At 36.9% G+C, this 21,672-nt stretch overlaps 1 protein-coding gene and 1 long non-coding RNA gene across 8 annotated transcripts in view; both read left to right on the top strand.

Moving 5' to 3' along the window:
- Positions 1-21,672, top strand: part of LOC147576806 (uncharacterized) — an 859,087-nt gene that overhangs the window by 583,174 nt on the left and 254,241 nt on the right. The gene's annotated exons all lie outside the window — the stretch shown is intronic.
- The window catches only part of NOX4 (NADPH oxidase 4), a 168,754-nt gene that overhangs the window by 109,124 nt on the left and 37,958 nt on the right, over positions 1-21,672 (top strand). For all 7 annotated transcript variants that reach the window (XM_086678547.1, XM_086678545.1, XM_086678544.1 and 4 more), the window contains one exon: positions 6,630-6,711. In XM_086678547.1, the coding sequence (XP_086534673.1) occupies positions 6,630-6,711 (82 nt within the window). The remainder of the gene's footprint in view (positions 1-6,629; positions 6,712-21,672) is intronic.

Below are 21,672 nucleotides of genomic sequence, written 5' to 3'. Positions count from 1 at the left end.
AAATAAGAGCTTTCAGGCTGTTCAGTACAATTTAGGGTGGAGTATTTAACTCTAGTTCCTGTATAATTTTCATATCAGCCTAAATTATAGCTTTCTGCATTTCCCACCGACACCATCACCTGAAACCTTGACGGCTGTGTGTATCTCACGGACTACAGCACAGGGTCTGGTGCAACAGGCTAGTATACCACATGGCCTGCCAGGGTACTTACTTCTTCCACTATCATCCCAACTAAATGGTGTTATTTGTCCCAAGGAATGTGTGTCTGAGAGCACTTCATTTTAACATTGGGCATCTGTACTTGTAATGAAGGTGTTAATTAGGTTACTTCTAGAAAGGGCTGGAAAGAAATTGATTTGTTCTGACCTAACTACATGCACATGCATCTTACCCAGTGGTAGCCGAAAACATAGCAGAAGCTCTACGCACAAAGTGGGGTCTAACAAGGCCATCTGCTGCAGGTTGGGTTCACCAGAAACTGAGTCTGAGAAGTAATTTATGAATGTAAAATGTTTATTAGGGATCAGCACCCCTGAAGGGAAAAGGAAGGATGTGGGATTGGGTTGAGGAAGAACTTGAACCACCATGCAGACTCTACGAAACCTTAGCCTAACTGGTGGGAAGCCCCGGAGCAAATACCAGATGACAGATACTTCACTGAAGCAGAATGTGGGGGAGGGGGTTGCTTCTCTGTATCAACCACAGCATCCCTAGCATATTTTATTAGTAACATTTAATTTAAAAATAAGATTCTGAGATGAATACTAAATTGAGCAGAATGCTAGCAAGTATAACCAGAACCGTCCTAGGTAAATCAAGACAGCTCCCTGTAAGATTCCCTTCATGTCTCCCTGTAAGATTCCCTTCCGGAAGCATATGTTCTTTAAGGGACCTGAAGTTGAAAAGTGGTTTGAAAATCACTGAACTCGTCTCACTCATTTGTGTATTGAGAGAAGGGATTAAGAATAGAGGCAGAGGGGTGCCTGGGTGGCTCAGCCGGTTAAGCGTCCGACTTCGGCTCAGGTCATGATCTCACGGTCCGTGAGTTCAAGCCCCGAGTCGGGCTCTGTGCTGATGGCTCAGAGCCTGGAGCCTGTTTTGGAATCTGTGTCTCCCTCTCTCTCTGACCCTCCCCTGTTCATACTCTGTCTCTCTCTGTCTCAAAAATAAATAAACATTTAAAAAAAAAAAAAAAGAATAGAGGCAGAAATAGATAGAGGACTCAGACTTTCTGACAACCAGTCTGGTATCTTTTCTAATATAACTTGTTGCTTCTAAGTACTGCAAACTATAAAGGAAGATTTGTTCTTTGGTCTACCCTGTATAATGCATATTCATTGATAATACTGCCTGTATTATGAGATAATCTTCAGTTTTCCTTGTAAAATAATAGTGATATTATGGTGTAATCATTTATGGATTTTGCTTGAATACTAAGAGCATGGGGATGATGTCTGTTTCCTTGCAACATTTATCTTATGGTTTCTGATATTACATTACATTATCTAGTTATTTTTATTTTTATTTTTTTAATATGAAATTTATTGTCAAATTGGTTTCCATACAACACCCAGTGCTCATCCCAAAAGGTTATACTAGTTATTTTTAAAACTAAGATTAAGTCTTTAACAAGTCTCTTTAATATCCCTTAAGGATTTTATTTTAATTCTTCTTTAAGAAAAAAAAATTAAAACTGGCAAATGAAGTGTAATATGAGCATTAAAAGAAAGAGGACAGGGGCATCTGGGTAGTTTAATAGGTTAAGCATCTGACTCTTGATTTTGGCCCAGGTCATGATCTCAAGGTTTGTGAGATCAGGCCAGGAGTTGGCTCCATGCTAAATGTGGAGCCTGCTTAATAATCTTTCTTTCTCTCTCTCTCTCAAAAGAAAAAGAAGAGGGAGAAAATTTATATCTATTAATAAAAATATCAGTAAATTCTTACCAGGTTTTTTAGAGCAACATTATCACTCTTTAGAGATGTTTTATTTGAGTTTCTTTCCTTGCCCATGATAACATAATACTTGAAGTAGTTAAAATACTCATTTCCATAGTGGAGACTATGGAGAAACAAAGGTAAGGACAATGGATTACCTGGAAAGAAACCATGATTTGGAAATGGTAAAACTTTGACAGTGTTCCTCCAGCAAACAACAGCTATTTCTTAGGTTCTTATTGAAGATACCAATTAGGTGGCTATGATAACATCTTTAGATGCAAAGGACTTTTGCGTTACAGAAGGATGGCATCATGTTTTCGTTTTCTTTTGTGCCTTTAATTTCTTTCTTTCTTTCTTTTTCTTTTTCTTTTCTTTTTTTTTTTTTATTGTGACAGGGAGATTTTATTTTCTTATCTCAGGAGTTTGCATTTTGGTCTTTTGTTGTTATGGGAATTCTTTTTTTTTTCAATTTTTTTTAATGTATTTATTTTTATTTTTGAGACAGAGAGAGACAGAGCATGAGCAGGGGAGGGGCAGAGAGAGAGGGAGACACAGAATCCTAAGCAGGCTCCAGGCTCTGAGCTGTCAGCACAGAGCCTGATGTGGGGCTCCAACCCACGGACTGTGAGATCATGACCTGAGCTGAAGTCAGATGCTCAACCAACTGAACCACCCAGGCGCCCCTGTTGTTATGGGAATTCTTATTGTATTTGTTACATCTTATGTTTGGGGAGGATTACAAAGTGGCTGTTGTTCACAAAAGGGAAAATAAAGAATTGAGTCACAATAAATGTACAAAAGTTTGAGTTAGGATTGGAAAGATTATTTTATTTTTCTCATCTTTGATTTTAAATAATTAAGTGTATTGTCTCACAATTGATTGTCCAGAGAGCCCAAATCAGTGTAATCATGTGTAGTATGCCCTCCAGATCTGATAGCCTCAGGATCATTCTGTTGATTGGGAGAAGGGAAGAGTGGGTGAAAGTCTACAAAAGCTTATGTTAATTAAAGTATATCCCCGACTGGTAGAAAATCATGTTCAGACATCATTTCATCATTAGTCAACTCATCAAAATACCATTTTTCAGAAAATCCTCTTGTTCTTTTCATTGGCTTTAATGAAATTATTCTAAGAGCTTCATAGAAGGACTGAGATCCAGTGTTTGCATAACTGTCATTTTCTTAAGAAATAGACTTTGGGCCTCCTGAGAAAGCAGCTCATCTGGTGTGACATTTGCTGCAAGAGAATGAAGTATTATTTTAAAAATTTTGCTTCTTAACAAAGGAAATATCCGTCTGTTTTGGTCTTTTTCCCAGCGTCTGATAAACAATGGGTTGCTAATTAATTAGTTGATAGGCAGAAATCTAGGAGAGTAAAGAAGGACTAATGTAAGAATTCTAAATAATTTTTCACGTACTTGGATTTTTCTAAGGATAATTTCTTTTTAATGTTTACTCATTTTTGAGAGACAGAGAGAGACAGAGCATGAGCGGGGAAGGGGCAGAGAGAGGGAGACACAGAATCTGAAACAGGCTCCAGGCTCTGAGCTGTCAGCACAGTCCCCAATGCGGGGCTCAAACTCACCAACTATGAGATCCTGACCTGAGCCGAAGTCTGACACTCAACCGACTGAGCCACCCAGGTGCCCCTCTAAGGATAATTTTTATTGTGTACTTTTATTCTCATAAAGAAAAAGTGAACAATCATACATTTATGGGATAAAGTTAGTCATATTTTGAAATTTATGAATATAATGATAAAAATAAACATTTTAAAAGGATGTAGTTTTAGGCTGCTATTTTCTATTTGTGTATATGTGAACTTTTTTTGACATTCATGATAGCTACTTGAAGGATCTTCATGTTTGCTTGGTATTGTTTGCATTTATGATATTCAGATTAAAGGATGCTTCAAATATAGGAATATTCATTATAGATTTCATAGTTCAGGTGGCTTTGTAAATAATCTCTTACATGCTACTTTTGCTGTGTGTGTGTGTGTGTGTGTGTGTGTGTGTGTGTGTGTGTGTTTTAAATCCTATCAATATGTTATCTCTAGAGATTGTCTTCAGATTTACAATCAAATTTTGTGTGTGTGTGTATGTGTGTGTGTGTGTGTGTGTGTGTGTGTGTGTGAGAGAAAACCTCCAGCTATTTTATGTTATGGTTGTTTACATTAGGAATTCTGATTTTTCTTTGCGTTTAAATCAGTTTGAGAATCATTCAGTAAAACTTTTATTTATATTTTTAGCACCCAAGGATATATCATATTCAATGTAGCTGTTTGGTTGAACAGTTCTTTACTTGAGGTATAAAGTTCATGTTTGCTGTTGGGTTTTGGCTTTATTTTTCAAGATCTGTTTTGGGAAAGGGATAAATGGAGGGGGGAAAGGGAAAAGGAGAAACACTACAAATCATTCATTTAATGAAATGCTACAATAAATTGGAAAGTGCACTGAAAGACAATGGTCATATCAGAAGAATTTACTAGTCATTTCATTGAAATAAACATTAATTCTGTTCATTAAAAATAGCAGTAGATAAGTCAATAATATAATTTGATTTTTGAAAATATGAACTCAAAGAGGAAGTGTACTTGAAGAAGAAAAATAAATTGTGCTTTTTTGTTTCTGTGGACTCTTTTCTCAGTCCCTCCCCAGGTGCACTGTACGAATGTCAGAGTGGTGAACACAAGCAGGAGAATAGAGGCGAATTAAATATCTGGTTCAGTGTGTTTCAATAAATATGAAGAAAAATCCACATCCTGCTTCTCAGCCTACTTTGTAAACACTGTGTTCACAAATGTTTAACATCTGGCTCTTCAGTAACTGGGAAGTGGGGATTGTCATCAACTGCAGATTTTCAGTATTTTGTGGAAATTGCACACCTTCAGTTAGAGATGGATTTACTGCAGATTGGAGTTTCAGCTTTGCACTCTGTCTCAGCCTGATGGTGTGACCCTCTCAAGGCTGGAGGTCTGGTACCCTTGCTTTTCATGATTGATAGATGACCAGTTTTGCTTTTCTAAAAGGCATTATGATTAACTGAAGTTTTCTTTATGCAATAAAAGTGGAAATATCATTTCAACTAATATTTACCTAACATTTTAATCTGTATCAGATAATGTTCTGTATCCTGGTGGCACTATACTTCTAGAGGGAGAAGGAGAGGTGTGTAGACAATTACACGTAACATTAGAAATGTAGGATGAAACATTCTGTAAGTGTAAGCACAGAGTATACTCAGAGTACACACAGTAGGGCCATCTGTTCCAGATTTTGTAGGAGGAGAGAAAAAAAAGAGGAGGCATCAAGGAAGCCTTCCCATAGGAAAGACTAGAGGTAATGAGTATCTAGTTCTGGAAGTACGGGATTAGTATCAGAGTGATAGACTACTTTATGCAAGGCAGATAACTGTGCAGTACAACTATTTCTAAAGTAGAACTGAAGATCCTTCCTTACATTCCTCGTTTCTCTCTTTTTTTTTTTTTTTTTGCTCCCATTTTCTTACTCTATCTCCTCTCTCTTACCTTCTTCTCTCCCTCTTTTCTCCCTTCTTTTCCCTTCCCTCCTTCCTTCATTATGAACTTCATAAGCACAGAATTTTATTAATCAAAATTTTGGTTCATGGGCCAGTGTCATCTTTGGATTATCCCTGGTCTGCATTCATTTATGTATTCATTTATGATGCAGTAGTTCATAGATATGAAATATTAACAATTATGACCTACCTTTTGCTTTTCTGTTTCATCTTCTTACCCCTTCTAAAAGATAACCATTATCCTGGGTTATGTATATTATTCTTTTCTTTATTGGGCTGCTTTTTTTTCATATATAACATATGTAAGCAATACATTGGTTGTTTTTTTAACTCAATATATGATATTCTTCTGTATGTAATCTACTAGTATTTTTTCCACTCACTATTTTACTATGCTTTTATTTGTAACTGAATTCATTCTGTTTCACTTCAATTAATATTCCATTGTGTGTCTATGCTACAAATTGTCAATTCTTCTGTTGATGGGCAATTGAGTGGTTTGTCTTTATGTTGTAATGAATAGTACTGCTATGAATGTTCTTTTACTTGCTGCCTAAGACATTATGTGAATGTTTCTTCAAGTATATACATCAGAAGGGCAATATAGGCATTTAGGTTGTGCAGAGGTTAAATTTAAAAGATAATCCCAAATTGTTTTCCAAAGCTATTGTACCAGTTTGCATTCCCACCAGAAATATATGAGCTTATGTTGATCCACATCCTCTCTAACACTTCATCTTGTGAGATTAATTTCTGTCAATCTAATGCCACATGATGTGAATGCTTTCTATCCATATGTAGTTTTGATTGCCACTTCCCAGGTTACTAATGAGATTGTGTATTTTCTAGGTATATTTATTGGTCATAAATATCTCTTCTAATCTTTCAATTATAAGATTTTGCTAGTCTACACTAATGAGTACTTTTTATATTTGTATTTGCAGTTGTTGCAATATCTTAATCATAAAAAGAGAGTCATTAAAGTAAAATAGACATATTTTAGTACTACATAAAATGGTGGGTACATTTCTAATAAAAGATGTGCAGTCAAAATAATTGACAAATTAAAAGAATAGGTAATAATTTCATTTTGACATTATTTTCTTGAATGATTTTTTTCACAACTTGATGTTTATTTTTCTTTTGACAGAACGATTTCGAGACTTACTACTTCCTCCATCTAGTCAAGACTCTGAGATTCTACCCTTCATTCAATCTAGAAATTATCCCAAGTAAGCACTAGGAGTTCAGTGGATCTTGGGAAGGAGAGGGGTGTGGTGACGGGAGAGATTTGGGAGGTAAAAAACAATGTTTTCTTTCTAAGGATTTCTGAAAAAGCTAGAATACCCTAACCTAACTAAGTAGGGCATCTCCTGTACTGTAATGTCTTAACCCACAGCTGGGTCAGAAAAAAAAGACTTGCTTGTGGTACAGCCCAGCTGTGACTGGGAGCATGTGCAGAGTGCAGACTGTAAGTTACCTGGTCTTATAGGTGCCTGACCGTGCTTCTTTTTGCTTGAATCCATATCAGTAGCAACAGATATTTTGTGGGTGTTCCCTCATCTGGTTTCCTGTTTTCTAACCTTTAAATGCAAGGATTCATTCATGTTGTAATAAGTGGTTTTCAAATAACCCACATGTTAGCTATGATTTTAGTAATTTCTGTATATTCCTCTTTACTATCTTGATAATTATGGGAAGTGGAATCTCTTTCTTCTCTTAGATGCCAGAAGGTTATTTATTGGTTGAAGGAATATGCCTTCATCTTTCCAGAAAATAAGGAAGTAGCAGGTTTTTTTTTTTTTTTTTTTTTTTTTTATTAGGCATCCTTTTCCCTAAAAGCTGATGGATGCTAGTATCTTGATACCTCATGTAGAAGCTCGGTGCACCTTCTACTTCGTGAATGTCTTATTGTATTTACTAGCTACCATACAACAAGCTGGAGAGTGAATAATCTGGTATCTGATATAGAAAAGGAAGCTCACCAAGTTAAAGAATTAGAGCTTGATTTATATATATTTCATCAAAGCCAATCAATATGATAAATGACTCATTCTTTGGTTTGGCAGTGTTTTCAAGTATCCACTGAATTTCACTTTCTAGAATAATTTTTTCCTCTGATACTTAGCTTTGATAGTATTTCTTTAACTCTGATAACAAAATTAAATACAGAATCCAAATTACCTGTTCTTTGTCTTTGATATTAATCTAGATTTAATCTTAAGTAATAATCTTCTAGTCCCCTGATGGGGTTCCTCCTCAGGGACAGACAAAAAGCCTGGACAGCCTTCCATGCATACATGGTGTTTCATATACGTATTGACAGGGAGCACAGAGGAACCTGAAGGAATTGACATATGTCTGTCAGTGTTTTTGTCTCCAGCTGCTGTTTAGAGGCCAGTGATGCCTGTTCTTCTGCCTCTTAGGCTTACTGTCCGCCTGATACTTTTGCTTGAAGAGGGGAATCACAGTCATTTCTCTGTTGGTAATCTGTTTGCAGCTATTTCCCTAAGTTTCCTTAGCTGTGTGTTCTTACATGTATCCTTTTGCTCTTAGATTACTTTTCTGATAGTGATGTGATTCATGCTAATATTTAACAGAGATGCCATGTGGCAATCCTTTGTCAGCGTTTAATCCTTAGGGTAATCTTGTTTTGTTTTGTTTCGTTTTGTTTTGTTTGCATCTGTGGACTGGAAGAATAAAAGTCATCCACTGATGCCACATACCCCATGTCGTAGTGATTAAGAGTACAGACTCTGAAGCAGACTGTCTTACCAGCTGACTTTGTGACTTGGGTCACCTAACCCTCTGTGCCTCAGATCCACCTGTGTGGAAGGTGTGAGATAATAATACTTACCACTTAGGGGTGTTATGAAGATTGAATAAATTAATAAATGAAAAAATACTTAGAACTCAACTTGACACATACTTCATTCTAGCTGCAAGTGTTATTCGTTTAAAATTACATATAGAATTAACTAGAATTGCATGTTTCCAAACACCTTAGGGAAATAGATCGTTCATTGATCTTATAACAGGATACTTCTGTTAACCTGCCCTTACTAATATTTAGGGAAGTACTATTTATTTAATATTTCTAAACTATTGCTGATGTGAGGCACTGCTTTGGTGACCACTTAACAGCTTTATGAGTTTCAGTTTTCTGAACTATCAAATGAAAGCATGCTAATTAAAGGTTTCTGGGTCTGAATAACATTTATGAAAAAATTCTGGATTAAATACAGTTAGTTTATTCAAGTTATAGAATATTAAGCATCTGCATCCTCCCATTGCCCATATAATGTCTAGTTTGGCAGTGGAATTTTAGGAGGTGCTGAGAACAGAGAAAGGATAATAGAATTCTATTTGTGCTGTGCCTGAGGAGTGTTAAATTGGTCCAGAATAGAGCATAGGAACAAAAACTCTGGGCATGTAGTAATGCCCATGTAAAGAATGCTGGGGTAGAAGAGACCATTGTGCTAAGGGCCATTCAATAAATATAAGTGGGCAGGGATTTGTGTATGTCTAGACCTAATTTAAACTATTTTTGAATTATTCATGGTTTTAAATATCCTCATTTAGTCTCTCATTTGTATTCACTTGCAAATATAATATCATTTATTTGTTACTGAAGATAACAAATAAGTCAAGGAATTTGTAATTTTGTGACATGCAAAAATTTCCAGAAAGCTGAAAATGTAATCAGACCATTAGTATTTGTTGCTTTCATTCATAATGCAGTATACCTGTTTACTAAGATTTTTTTCCCCTCACTTTTCTGCTTGTTTTAGTGACTCACTAAATACAGACTCTATTAGTGAGACATGTTTTAAAAGCTGAAATATAGTTTAAGAAGTAACTTGTTTGCCCTATATCGTGTAGTGTTACAGGGTGATTTTCGCAGAGCATAGTGTAGCTGACCTTCTAGTGATCCACACTCTGCCCTGGTTAATAAAAGCGGATAAGTGGATGGTGGTAATTGAATTGAGGGTAGGATCTCCAGTCAGCATATCGTACCTATAATCTTAAGCATCTTGTTATCAAGAGATGACCTAACAGATAATGAAATAGGGAAAAGAGTACATTTTATTCAGTGAAAAAATATTTGTGAAGAAGAGAACTGACCAGTTCTTGAAGTGTGTGTGTGTGTGTGTGTGTGTGTGTGTGTGTGTGTGTGTGTTTTAATGGAAAGCCATTAGGGAAAAAAAAATGTTCCCTGCTGGGAAACATTATTCCAAAATATAATACTGTTCATTCATCACATTTTTACATTTGTGATCTTCCATTTGACCCATTGCCAAAGCCCAGCACATCCATTCTCATCAGGATGTATTTGGAGATGTTGCATCATGAAAATTCTTGGAGCATGAATAGGTGTGACCATTGTTAGAGACAGGTGAGGGGTGCCTGAGTGGCTTAGTCAGTTAAGCGTCCAACTTCGGTTCATGTCATGATCTCACAGTTCATGGGTTCGAGCCCCGCGTCTGGCTCTGTGCTGACAGCTCAGATTCCGAAGCCTGCTTGGGATTCTGTGTCTCCCTCTATCTCTGCCCCTCCCCTGCTTGCACTCTGTGTCTCTCTTTCTCAAAAATAAACATTAAAAAAAATTTTTTTTAAAAAGAAACAGATGAATGAAAAGAAGAAAATGAATGTATACCCAGTACAAAACAAATGTTGATTCATAGGTTAGAGGAAAGAAATGGAGATAATGAAACATAAGGTTTGTTGCTCATTTCTTTGGTGTCACTGTCATTAACTTTGAAGGATTTAGGTTTATAATGTATTTAAACAAGAGAGTAGCTATAAATACTCATATCCTTATGGGTGCAGCTTGGAGACATAAAACGATTGGAAGACATTTGGAATAATTTTACTCACAAATGACTTGCAACCATTTTAGCAATTAGGCCAGCAAAACATGATCCAATGACTCTGGAAGTTTAACCAGAATGTGCATAAAAATACTGTGAAAATGTAGGAATAAAATGTTACATATCTTTATTTGGTTCTCATGAAGATCAAGTTCTCTGGATTTCATAATTATTAAGAGAAAGGAATATTATTTACGATAAAATTCAGAACTATTCCCCTTTGATGTGGTTTACTACCACAGGATAACCTTCATTATTTAGACAATAAAAGCAATGCCTTACCATTTCTAATGGACTGCTTAAAAATGGCTTCAAATGGTGATATCATGTGATACACTTAAACTGCGAAGCCTCAGAAGACTTTTCCAGATTTCATCTGTTTATTTAAATGAGGGTGAAGTGACTTATCCAAAGTCATATGAAAGAGCTGGGTCCCAAACACAAGGTCTGCCTGGTCCCTAAATTATACCTAATTGTGCCATAGTGTCTCTCATTCATTCTTCTCTCCACTTTTCCCTTAATCCATCCTTCAAATATTTATTGAACAATTACTGTGCACTAGAGGCAGTCACAGTTACTGAGAATACAAAAATAATAAGGACATAGCATGTGGCTTTGAGGGACCTAGGGTCTAGTGAGGAAAAGGCAGAATCAGACTTTAATGGAAAGGCCCATAGTTACAGATCAATGCACTAAATTCAGTGGAAGAAGAGAAGAGAAAGTGTCTTCCTATCTAGGTAATTCATGTGATGTTTAATTTTCCCTTTGAGTAAAGTCTTGACAAATGGTATGGAGCCAGATGAAGAGGTGCATAACAGCATATAGAGCCATGGAAGTGGGTTGTTCATTGATCACCTTCAGCGCACATGTATACAATATGTGTGCACATGTATACAGTGTGTGTATGTGCACACATATACAGTTTGTGTAAACACACTGAAGGGCTAGGGTGTAAGGAGAAATGAGGGCAGGGACCACTCCATGAAGGAGCTGGATGGTGATTTACAGGAGCTTGGACTTTGTTGTGAAGACAATGGAACATCATAAAAGATCTTTAAGCAAAGGAGCAAAATCATTAGATTCACATTTTCATAGTTTACCATGGAGCCAGAGAGGGACATGAGGTACATGAGGACATGAGGGCTAGCACACTAGCTAGTTGATAATTTTATATTCAGGAAATCAATGAGAAAGGATCAATTTTGTGGTGATAGTAACAGGGAAAAGCAGGTAGATATCTCAGGATTTTCGGAGGCACATGACAAGAATGTCATGACTACTGGACAAAGGGCAGGAGGATGAAAACTGAAGGGGAGGGGCAGGGAGAAGAAGGAGTTCAAAGAAGGGTTTCAAGCATTTTCACTTAGATCACATCCTGGATTCATGGTCCCATGACTGGGGACAAGTGGCAGGTCTCTCTGAGCATTTTTTTTTTTTTTTTTTTGGTTTCTGTTTCAAATGGAGGTAATAATGGTACCATAGGAATAACTCCCTATTTCTTTTACTCTCACATACAATTCTTCAGACACCAGATGTAGGGTGTGGTTTTTCCCACGCCAACCAATTCTTCAATACCAGCTGGGTGTCCTACATTCAATTCAGTTCAGACACTAACCAGAGTTAGTATAGACCCCTTTCCCATATGAATTTCCACCCTCATTTCTAATGCCAACAGCAGGTAGTAGGTCCCCAGTGTACCCACAATCTCTATCCAAATTGGCTACAAATCAGAAATTCCCATGACCTTCTCCTCAGATTTAATCATGTGCAAGAACAGCTTACAGAACCCAGAAATACTTTATGGATTTACTATGTAGTAAAGAATATGATAAAGGACACAGATGAACATGAACAGCCAGATGAAGAGATACGTAGGGCAAGGTCTAGAAGGGTCTTGAGTCCAGGAGCTTCTGTCACCATAGAGTCGAGCTGCACCACCCTCCCTAGACTGTAGATGTGTTCACCAACCTGGAAGCTCTCTGAACCCCACAGCATTGGAGTTTATGGAGGTTTCATCACAGAGGCATGATTGATTATTAACTTCATTTCCTGCTCAGCTTCTCTCTCCAGAAAATATAGGGTAGAGCTGAACATTCCCAGATTTTAATCATGGCCTGGTGCTTGTGGTGACTAGTAGCCCCCTTCCACGAGCCTACCAAGAGGCACCTCATTAGAAAAAAATAGGTTCCCATCACCCAGGAAATTCCAAGAGATTTAGGAGCTCTGTGTTGGGAGCCAGGGGCAGAGACCAAAATCAATATTTCTTATTATTTCACAAGTAGCTTCTCTCTAATATTGCTTTGAGGAATGCACAGTGCCTGGCATAATTCTACTCTGTAAGACTTTGTGACAGTTCAATAAAATAATACAAAGTACCTTGCAAATGCAGATTCTCTCCACCAGTCCTCATTCTCAGCTCTCTTCTGCCTTTTCTCGAAGCTATGCCTTAACTCAGGGTGGGGGAAAGTTCCTACCACATGGCCTGCCTTAGTGTCTTCAGTCTGGATCCTGCCAGAAGGCACCCATTGTTCTGACAAAGGCAACTGTGTACAGCTTCCACAAGTACAGCTATGCCTAACATTTTAGTCTTGCCTTTCCCTAAAGGATTATTGTTTCTCATCTTCTCATCCCTGCACTTAGGTTTTCTTTTGTGTAGTGGGTGATATGCCAATACCCATCTGGCAAGAGATGTAACAAGTTGATATTCTGACTAGAGTATGGAATGCAGTAATGAGGATCCTCAGTTCATTTGATACTCGCAAAGGTAGGCAAGCGAGATGTCAGAATTCAGCTGGAAGTAGGTCCCAGCCCCTGGGCTGACAGTCACGCATAGAAACCCTGCTGTCAGGATTGCAGAAGCAAAGTGGACCGCCAAAGCCTACAAACAACCCTACAAAAACTGAGGCAGTGCTGAAATTGGGAAGACTGGCCCAGACATGTGATAAGTCAAGAAATTACGTTAGTGCAAGGCTAGTGGGAAGGCAGCAAGGATACCTCAGTGCTGAGTGAGAGATGAGCTTATCCGGACTCAAGGAGGGGATCAAGGATAGGGCCAAGAGGAACCTGCAGCTGGGAGGCCAGACAGCCAAAATCCCAAAATGGGCTGAGAAAGTAAACAGTTTCTAGGGGATAAAGTACGCATGTGTGCTTTTCTATCTAGCGCCTTTGCGAGCTGTCTACTTACGTTGTTCTGCCCCGTCCTGCACTCTCTGCTATCATATATCTTCTCAGACACTAGGTATTTTTAGTTTCTGAGATTACTGTTCGTTGGTTTGTTTGTTTTGACTCAGAGATTGTCTGTCAGGTGAGAGAGAAAGTGGCCTGAAGTTCTTCTTTTGTTACAAATCTTAAATTCCCACCTTAACTTCCTTGGAATGGAACTACCTCCTTTTTACATAAAGTGATTTCTAGCTCATTAACAATATTCTTAGCTCTACAAGAGGGTGGTGTCATCAGAGTTAAACCATGATTTCACATGCTGTTTATGAATTCTATAGATTAGGTGAATTTTATCTTATTTATTCATTTTTTAAGTGTTTATTTTTAAGAGAGAATGGGGGAGGGGCAGAGAGAGAGGGACACAGAGAATCCCAAGCAGATTCTGTGCTGACATCAGAGAACCCTATTTGGAGCTCGAACCCACAAACTGTGAGGTCATGACCTGAGCCAATATCAAGAGTTGGACACTTAACAGACCGAGCTACTCAGGGTCCCCTAGATTAGGTGAATTTTAAAGCAGCCTTATATTAGTGCTGTTAGCGCAGAGCCTAGTTGGGATTATGTCTCTTCCCCCGCCCCCCTCAAGAAATAAATAAACTTAAAAAAAAGCCTTATATTAAACTTATCAAGTCATAATGGTTTGTGGTGGTATAATTTTAATAATATATCTGTTTGTTAGAATTCCTTGTCAGAATTTTTCTCTTTGCAAACCCTAAATTAATTAATGGCTTCTATTCGTAAGACCTCATTGAATAATTCAGACTTTCAAGGAACAAACATCAGTCAAAGTGGTTTTTTAAACAGTGTTGCTTTTATTTATACGTGATTGAATTAGGTAAAAAAAATCACACATGAAGTAGAGATTTCTTAACCCGCTGCTGGTGAAGTGTCTTTCCTTAAGTTGTTCCTAAAGTCCAAACAATGTGGGCCATCACCTATCAATCCCACCAAGTCTTAACTGACATAGATGTTAAGGGCCTACCCTGATCAACATATTTAAAATCACCACCTGCCCCAGCTCACTCCCTATCCTCCTTATCTGCTCTACCGGCAACATCAATGTCACATGGGACAATGTTAGAAATAAAAATCTCAGATGTTAGCCCTGATTTACTGACTCTGAAAATCTGGGAGTGGAACCCAGCCCTGTGTTTTTAATAAACCTTCTAGGAAATTCTGATGCACACTAATGTTCGAGAACCATTAGAGCAAGATAGATTTTAAATACTGTTTCAGCCTTTTTAACACCCTCTCACTTCTAGTTGTTTTTACTGATATGATTCTCTCCTGGGAGTAGAATGGTCTAAAATTCCAAAACCATCCTCTCCAGAGAAACAGAGACATTCATCTTTTTCCCAGATAAAGAAAGAATTGTTATATGAAGGATGGCCCCAAACCCTTCCAGCCTGCAAAGCAGGATTTTCCAGAAGTTCCTTGGCACAGTGTGCCCTTTTCAGACTTTATTTGCCTTTTTGTTTTATCCCTAACCAAAATAATTTATTACTGTAATAAATTAATATGTGATCATTAAGGAAATGAGCTTTGGAATCAGACTCAAAAGGAACTGAATAAGTCTTTCCTGCCTCGGGAAAATTACTTAACATTTTTGAGCTTTAGTTCCTGGTCCAGCAAAAGGGGAGGTTATACCTCCTGAGAAAGCTATCATGTGGATTAGGAGGGGAGCTGTATATAGAACAAGTGTAGGCCCTGGATTAAATTAAATGTTCAATAAAGAGTATCTGTTGTTAGTACACCTCATTTTAAGATTTGGAGCTAAGAGTCTGGGATAGTTTTTGATTTTTTTTTTCATTAGAAGAACTTTTTATTTAAAGTGAAAGCTAATCAGATACAGATAAGAAAGGAAAATAATTTTCCAAAAATGTACATTTAAATTAGCATTAAATGGATGTGAATTACAACCCTTTATTATTATTAATAATAATATCTAACGTTTGTCAAATGCTTACCGTGTCCAGGAACAGTGTTAAAAGCTGATCGGGTGTATTCCCATCCAGCTACATAAAATAGAAATGTAGCTTAAAATGATGAGGGCTTATTGTTCTCATGTAACAGGAAGTACCAAGATAATTGGTGGCTGGAATGTGTTCATTGTCAGCACCTCACATCTGAGGTGTCTGTACCTCTCCTCCCGTTCGCTCTCATGGTTGCAAGAGGACTTCTCAGCTTCAGCCACCATATCCTCATTCCAGGCCGAAGGAAGAAGAGCAGAGTGCATGCAAGGTGCATGAGGGCTGAGTTGGCCTCCCTTTCAAGGAATTTCTCAGAACCCCAACCGAGAACTTCTTATACCTAGTTATCCTAAACTCTTTTTTAAGTGGGCACATTACTATAACACCACCCAAGAGTTAGGAATGAAGAAGGAAAAAGAGATAAAGGGTAGACAGCCAGTGGCCTTTGCCGTGCCTGAATTAATTCATTTAATCCTCACAATAACCAGTGAGACATGTATTATTTAGGTCCCTGTCTATTTACAAAGGATGTAACTGAGGCACAGAGTGATAGGTAACTTGATCGAGGTCATGTAGCCACCATCTGGTAAAGCCATGACTTAAACTAGATCTGAGAATCTACATTCTAATTTTCTATGTTACTATATATTAAAAACATAGTTTTATTATCTTCCTTAAATTTTCCATAATAACTCTTTTAAGTTGTATTTTTCCTCCTACTAGGATTTTGAAAGGCAGATTTTTACTGTTAAAATTTCTGTACTGAAAAATATTGCTGTGGAAGTTTTGAGAATAGAATATTTCACCCTACTAAGAGCATTCTCCCCCACAGTGAATGAGGACTTGACTATAGTGGTCTTGAAGTTAAAGGCAAATGAACATGTTGAACAGATTTTATTTTTTCAGTACTTCTTTCAACAAATATTTGTTTGGTGCCTACTAATTACCAGCAACTGGAGATAACTAATGGGCTACACTATTTTAACACAGCATCCTGGTTTTCTTGGGTTTCTGAGTTAGTGATAAAACCAAAGGAAGAAATCTGGCAATGTCTAGACACTAGGGCTGGCTGTACTTAGAAAAATTATGTTTTATTTTTATGGGGTTTCATTGTTTTCCAACCACTTCCATGTGTGGTATTTTGCCTGTTACACCTGTTTCTTCTGTCAGTTTTACTTATTAATTATATAATTTCCCTCTTGTTTACTAAGAATCTCTGATCAATTGTTTAATAAGCATAGAAGCTAGAATGACTTAAACTTCTTGCAATAGAGTGATTATTTCATTCTGTCTGGAAAATGTTGCAGTTGGTAAATGTCTCAACATTGAAATCAACATTTTGGAGTTCACCTAGGAAAGGAAAAAAGGATGGCAGGGGAAGCTGAGGCAGGACATTAAAATCCATACACTCGTGAAATCTACTAATATTACAGTTAATTACCAAAGCCCATGCAACTTAATAGGGTGAGATTTTATTGATGGTATTCCTGAATTTTTAGTTTCTTGGACTTTATTTTTTTAGTTCTGTGCGATTGTAGTGGTTTGGTTTGGTTTTTGGAGACTACGGTTGTATGTAATTTGTACATTAGTTGCCTCTCTTCCATTTCAACCACTTTTTTTTTTCTGTTAGTGCTTAGTGATTATTTTTCTATAACAGATATTCCCTGTCTCCTAGTAATGTTGAAGTCACGGGTTATGTGTGATTTTATTAGCATTCCTTGTTGATCATACAATGTTGGGAAATATTCATATTCAGATAGTAGACATTATGCTCCAGATCTTGAAATCACTAGCTCATCACTTTCAGAAACTCTCAGAGAAGATAATGTTCACAGAATACACGAGAAAAGTAAAGGGGAAATCCCACTTCACTGTTGACATTATGCAGTTCCCTGGAAGATGCACAGGAGCAGTGCTTTTCAGACTTTAATATACATGTGAATCACCCTGAAATCTTAGTAAAACACAGATTCTGATTTAATAAATCTGAAGTTGGGACTTAAATTCTCTTTCTAACAAGTTATCTGGTAAAATTGATGCTGTTGATCTGAGAACCACACTTTGAAGAGAAACGAGCCACATCATCTTAGTCACAGCCTAATGAAAGGCTTTTCATTCCCTTCAGTCACATTTTACTGCATCTGTTGCCAGGGAAGAGATACATGCTCAGCATGCAAAGCAGGAGAGAAGAGAGTAGAAACGAGTCTTCCTCCTCATAGTCATCTGTCTTTGATGACAAAGGAAACATCTGAAAGCATAGATAGCTGGATTATTAGTAATTAGCAACAGTATATCTATAGTAATGTTTTTCCTTAAAGTCTATTTTATCTGAAATCAATGTAACTACAACTATTTTGCTTTTGCTAGAATTTCCCTCCTATACTTTACCCTTTAACTTTCAACTTCTTTGTATAAAGTATACAAAGTATAAGTTTTATATAAGACACCTAATCTTTTGAATCTCTTGAAAAGACCTGTTGCTCTGTTTTTTTTTTTGTTTTTTGTTTTTTGTTTTTTGTTTTATTGCAGCTTGACAATCTTTTCATTTGAATGAAAGACTTTGGTTCATTTATACTGAATTACATTCTGCAACATTATTTTGCTTATTTGTCCCACCTTTTCTGCCCCACCCACCCCCACTCTCTCTCTCCTCTGTCTCTCTCGCTCCTTTTTTTTTTTTTTTTTTCTTTTTGGCTTTGAAGACAGCAAGATGCATAATACAGTAGAAGCCATGGTCTATTTCCTAATTAAATCGAGCTCTCTCTAAACTAATGGAAAGGAAATAGCCAAAACAAAATATAATCTCAGGTATGAAAGCTTAAAGAAACTAAAGTTAGCCAGCAATTAAGAGAAAAGCTTTCTCTACACCTAGCTTTCAGCAGGAAGATCAGTAGCCATGTAGGAAAAGGAGAGACAGGAAAATGATGGAATGACTTGTCTGACAAAAAAAAATTGTAAAATATTTGAGCCTGAAGCCATAGAAGTTGACAAGAAATAAAGAATTCATTATTATTTAAATAAAAAACAGTTCAAATTAAATAAAATTTATAAAATAGGACTCTTGGTTGGAAAAGCTGATTGTAGTACAAAAGTCTAAAATCTAAACTCAATCTTAAAGGGTGTTTATTTTAACTGACTATATTCCCTCTAAAAGCTTTCAGAGGAAATTTTATTTTAGTGAGGGTTACAGCTGTGTTTAAATATATGTTAGAGTGGGGTGTGAAATTTGCCTAGATGTTACACTTGAAAATTTAGTAGGGATTGGTCAGCTTGTAATTCATGTTTCCAGTTAAGTACTAGTGTTTGAACAGTTGAACAGTTTGCTGGCTTTTCTTTAATGTTATTTTAACTTTTTTTTGCATATGAATAGAAGTTTCAAGTTGCATTCCAGCAGATCAAGCCTACATTAGCCAATACATAAAACAAAATAAAAAGAGAAAAAACATTTCTCCTTAATTTTCTATAGGGACTAAGTTTAATAGTAAGGATTCATCTACGTGTGTGTGTGTGTGTGTGTGTGTGTGTGTGTGTGTGTGTGTACTTAAGAGTGAAAAATAAATATAGCATACTAGATAATACAGCATGCAAAAAATCTAAAAATGTTTCCTAACACACACACACATACGCGCGTGCACGCACACACACATACACACACACACACACACACACACACACACTCAAATAGTTTTTAATGCATGTTTGAGATGGTAGAACATGAATGAATGACATTGCTCTGGGTCATAAACCATAAGAAGTTGCTATCTAGACTAGTAAGTGAAGTGAGTACTTGAGCTCATATTTGCTCTTACCAATGTGTCTATCTATATAGCCCCAAATGTTAGAGCTGGTTTCAATGGGCTTATGTTGATGGACAAGAGATGAGGTCTGGGCCCTGAGGAGGGTAGGAGAGTGAATCAGAGACCCCTGCAAATGGCCTAGAATCCATTCTCAGTGTATTAAGTAGAGATTAAATAGCCTGATATACAGAAGGGGATAGTGAGGATGATTGACTCACTTTGTCCTTGGCTCTGAGAAGAATTAAAAAAAAATTCTTCCCCAATACTTAGTGACCATACATTCCATCTTGCTTGGATTGGAACTGTGAAATCATAATATGTATGTAGCCCAATAAACCCAGAGACAGAAATTTAGAGTGATTGTAAATTCATGGCATCCTCCTGTTATCTGGTAGAGAAAAATGAAAATCCTCTTTGGGGGACACATTTTAATCTCCAAAGGATTCCTCTATACAAGACACCAAGGAATATGAGCTCATAGTTTTAAAAATGAGGGGAAAAAATACCATGAGTATATTTTAATAGAAATTTTGTATTCAAAAAGTATAAAACAAATGCTTAGTATATCTAAAAGAATAAACCAGAGCATTAGAATAATGATTAAGAGACAAAAGACAATCAAACTTCTCAAGGCAGCCTGGAAAGGGGGCCAATAGAGCCTCTACAAATGAAAGATAGAATATCATAAACTTAGCAGATTAACACAACCATAGATTGTCAAATAGAACTGAAATAATTATCAAGAATGTGGCATAAAGAGACACAGATATGGACAGTAGGAAAGAAAGGCTTAAGAAATAGTGGATGGAGGGAGAAGTTCCTGCATTTCTTTATATTAGCCTTCCATTAGGAAGGGGAAAAAGAAAGAATATAGGCTATATATTTGAAGAAAAAATAGCTCAAATTCAGAGATACCAGTAAATCCCAAGCAACATCATAAAAATAAATTCATCGTGTGAAATATTATAATTTACTTACAGAAAACTGAAAGCAGAGACTAACAATATAAAAGTAGTCAAGGAAGGAAGGGAGGGGAAGAAATAGTCAAAGAGAGACAGATAAACAGGACAAGATGACACTGTTGTTAAGTGGCTCGCCTTAACTGAACTCAGTTCTACAGTTCAAAGAAAAGGCTGTAAGACTGGAATAATAGAGCAGTAGGCAGTTTTCAAGAGATTTGCTCAAAACAGAAAGATAAAGAAAGGCTGAAAGTAAAGAAGGTGAGGAATGTGGTAGAGAAATTCTAATCAAAGCAAAATTATTTCAGATAAAATCGACTTTAAGGTAAAAATATTTCTGTGTGTAAAGGGAGTTACTAATCGTTTATAAAGTATTCAATTATTATTTCTCTGATTAGAAAACCCCTGTTTTGTAAAGTTTTGGGTTGTTTGTTTTCTAAACAGAAATGGAGTTCTTTCAGGTGGTAGACATAAGCCCCTTATTAGATGTTTGGCCTTGAGCAAATATTTAAACTTCCAGAACCTCAGTCTCCTAATCAATGAAGTCAAATAATAACATTTAGCTCTCATTTAATAATGATAAATAATTCATCTAGAGCATTTAGCACTGTGCCAACCACACATAGCTCCATTGTTGTCAGGATAGGCAAGGAAAAGGGTGATGGTTTTGCATTGTAGTATCTTTCTTTTCTTTTTTTTTTTTTTTTTCAACGTTTATTTATTTTTGGGACAGAGAGAGACAGAGCATGAACGGGGGAGGGGCAGAGAGAGAGGGAGACACAGAATCGGAAACAGGCTCCAGGCTCCGGGGTTCGAACTCACGGACCGCGAGATCGTGACCTGGCTGAAGTCGGACGCTTAACCGACTGCGCCACCCAGGCGCCCCTGTAGTATCTTTCCATAAACAAAAAGACTAGGCCTATAAATTTATTATGGTCAGAAAAATAATCCTTTTGGCTGTATAGTTAATTAAAGATAGCAATTCCCTATAGAAACCTCACTGCTCCTGAGGCTTGTTATCCCTTGAAACATCATTGAAAGCAATACTTCCTTTGACATCAACCCAGAGAGAATATATGGAGGAATGTACATTTTTGCCATATTTTGCTGACACACAATTGGTCTGAGATCAAATCAGAAATTCATACAAATGTGTTTTTTAATCTTTAAAACACCATAGAATTGTTGAGTGTTGTTATCCACCTAGTGACTATTAAGAAAAAATATTTATTTCATCCTATCTTCGTATACTGCCTTTTCACACCCTCCATTTCGAGTGGATCCAGCTAATAATCCCAAGATCTTTTATGTCTTAGGCTAGCACATCGCATTCTTTGTTTATTCTTTTAAAATATATTTATTGAGTATAGTCTATTC

This window comes from Puma concolor, chromosome D1, assembly GCF_028749965.1.
Source record: "Puma concolor isolate L17-30 chromosome D1, mPumCon1.1.hap2, whole genome shotgun sequence".
NCBI lineage: Eukaryota > Metazoa > Chordata > Mammalia > Carnivora > Felidae > Puma > Puma concolor.
Note: the sequence above shows the minus strand (reverse complement) of the source record. Positions and strands in the feature narration are given on the sequence as shown.